This window comes from Monoraphidium neglectum (genome assembly GCF_000611645.1).
Source record: "Monoraphidium neglectum strain SAG 48.87 unplaced genomic scaffold scaffold00219, whole genome shotgun sequence".
Lineage (NCBI taxonomy): Eukaryota > Viridiplantae > Chlorophyta > Chlorophyceae > Sphaeropleales > Selenastraceae > Monoraphidium > Monoraphidium neglectum.
This window is the reverse complement of record NW_014013409.1, coordinates 1-995: the sequence shown is the minus strand read 5'-3', so window position 1 is coordinate 995 and position 995 is coordinate 1. Positions and strand designations below refer to the sequence as shown.

The 995-nt window shown below is 67.2% G+C and overlaps 1 protein-coding gene across 1 annotated transcript in view; it reads left to right on the top strand.

The window, feature by feature from the left end:
- The window catches only part of MNEG_2020 (hypothetical protein), a gene marked incomplete at both ends in the record, with an annotated part of 1,668 nt that extends 824 nt beyond the window's left edge, over positions 1–844 (top strand). The window contains 2 exons of the mRNA XM_014049493.1: positions 376–424; positions 675–844. Coding sequence (XP_013904947.1) covers positions 376–424; positions 675–844 — 219 coding nt within the window. The remainder of the gene's footprint in view (positions 1–375; positions 425–674) is intronic.
- Positions 845–995: the final 151 nt, after the last annotated feature.

The following is a 995-nucleotide window of genomic DNA, read 5'->3' as shown; positions in this document are numbered from 1 at the left end:
CCCCCAGAGGTACCTACTGATTCCGGCCGTCGTGCCGGACGGCTCCCGCCCCGACTACCTGACCACCGTCGACGTTGATCCGGACAGCGAGACATACTCCCAGGCACGTCGCGGCCGGGGTTCCCTGGGAGGGTTGGAGGGGGGGCCGACGCAGTTTGGCGCGCGCAGTTCAAGCCTGCAGCTGTGCACGTGTCCTGGCTAGTGGTGTGATCGTGCAGCGCTGCTGCTGCTGCGGTCCGCGGGGGAGCCTTGGCCCGAGCGGAGCGACAAGCGGAGGTGGCTGGGCAGCTGGTGTCCGTGCATAGTGGGGGTATGCTCGGGCTTGCGACGCCATCGGTTACACAGCTGGCGCTGTGTGTATGCGCATTATTGCAGGTGGTGGCCCGCCTGCCCACGGCTGTTGGGGATGAGCTGCACCACACAGGTGGGCGTGAGAGGCCGCAGCGCTGCCACTGCGCAAGGGCGTCGCGCTGAGGAGCAACTGCGCGCGCCCAGCAAGACGCCCCCCACTTCACCCTTGCAAAGCCACCAGATCTTCTCCTCTCCAGCGCCTCCTCCTGTGTGTTGAGGGCCATCGGCCTGTCCCGCTTGCACACGCTGAACCTGTCCCACCCACAAATGGTCGCATGAATATGATTATCTGACTCCTCCCCCCCCCACGCCCCCCCCCAAAGGCTGGAATGCGTGCAGCAGCTGCCACGGGGACCCCTCCAAGGAGCGCCGCTTCCTCATCGTGCCCGCCTTTGGCAGCGGCCGCATCTACGTGATCGACGTCAAGGACCCCACTCAGCCCAGGTGGACGGCGCAGCAGCAGGGCGCGGGGGAGGGGCGAGGCAGGGGTTAGGGCCCGGGGCGGCGCAGCAACAGGGTGGAGGCAGGTGCACCCCATGCCCTGCACTCTGACCCCTCCTCACCACCAAGGGCTCGGCGCCAGAGCTATTCATGTACCTCCTCGCCGACTCTTGCACTCGGCAACCCTCCACAGCCCCTCCCTC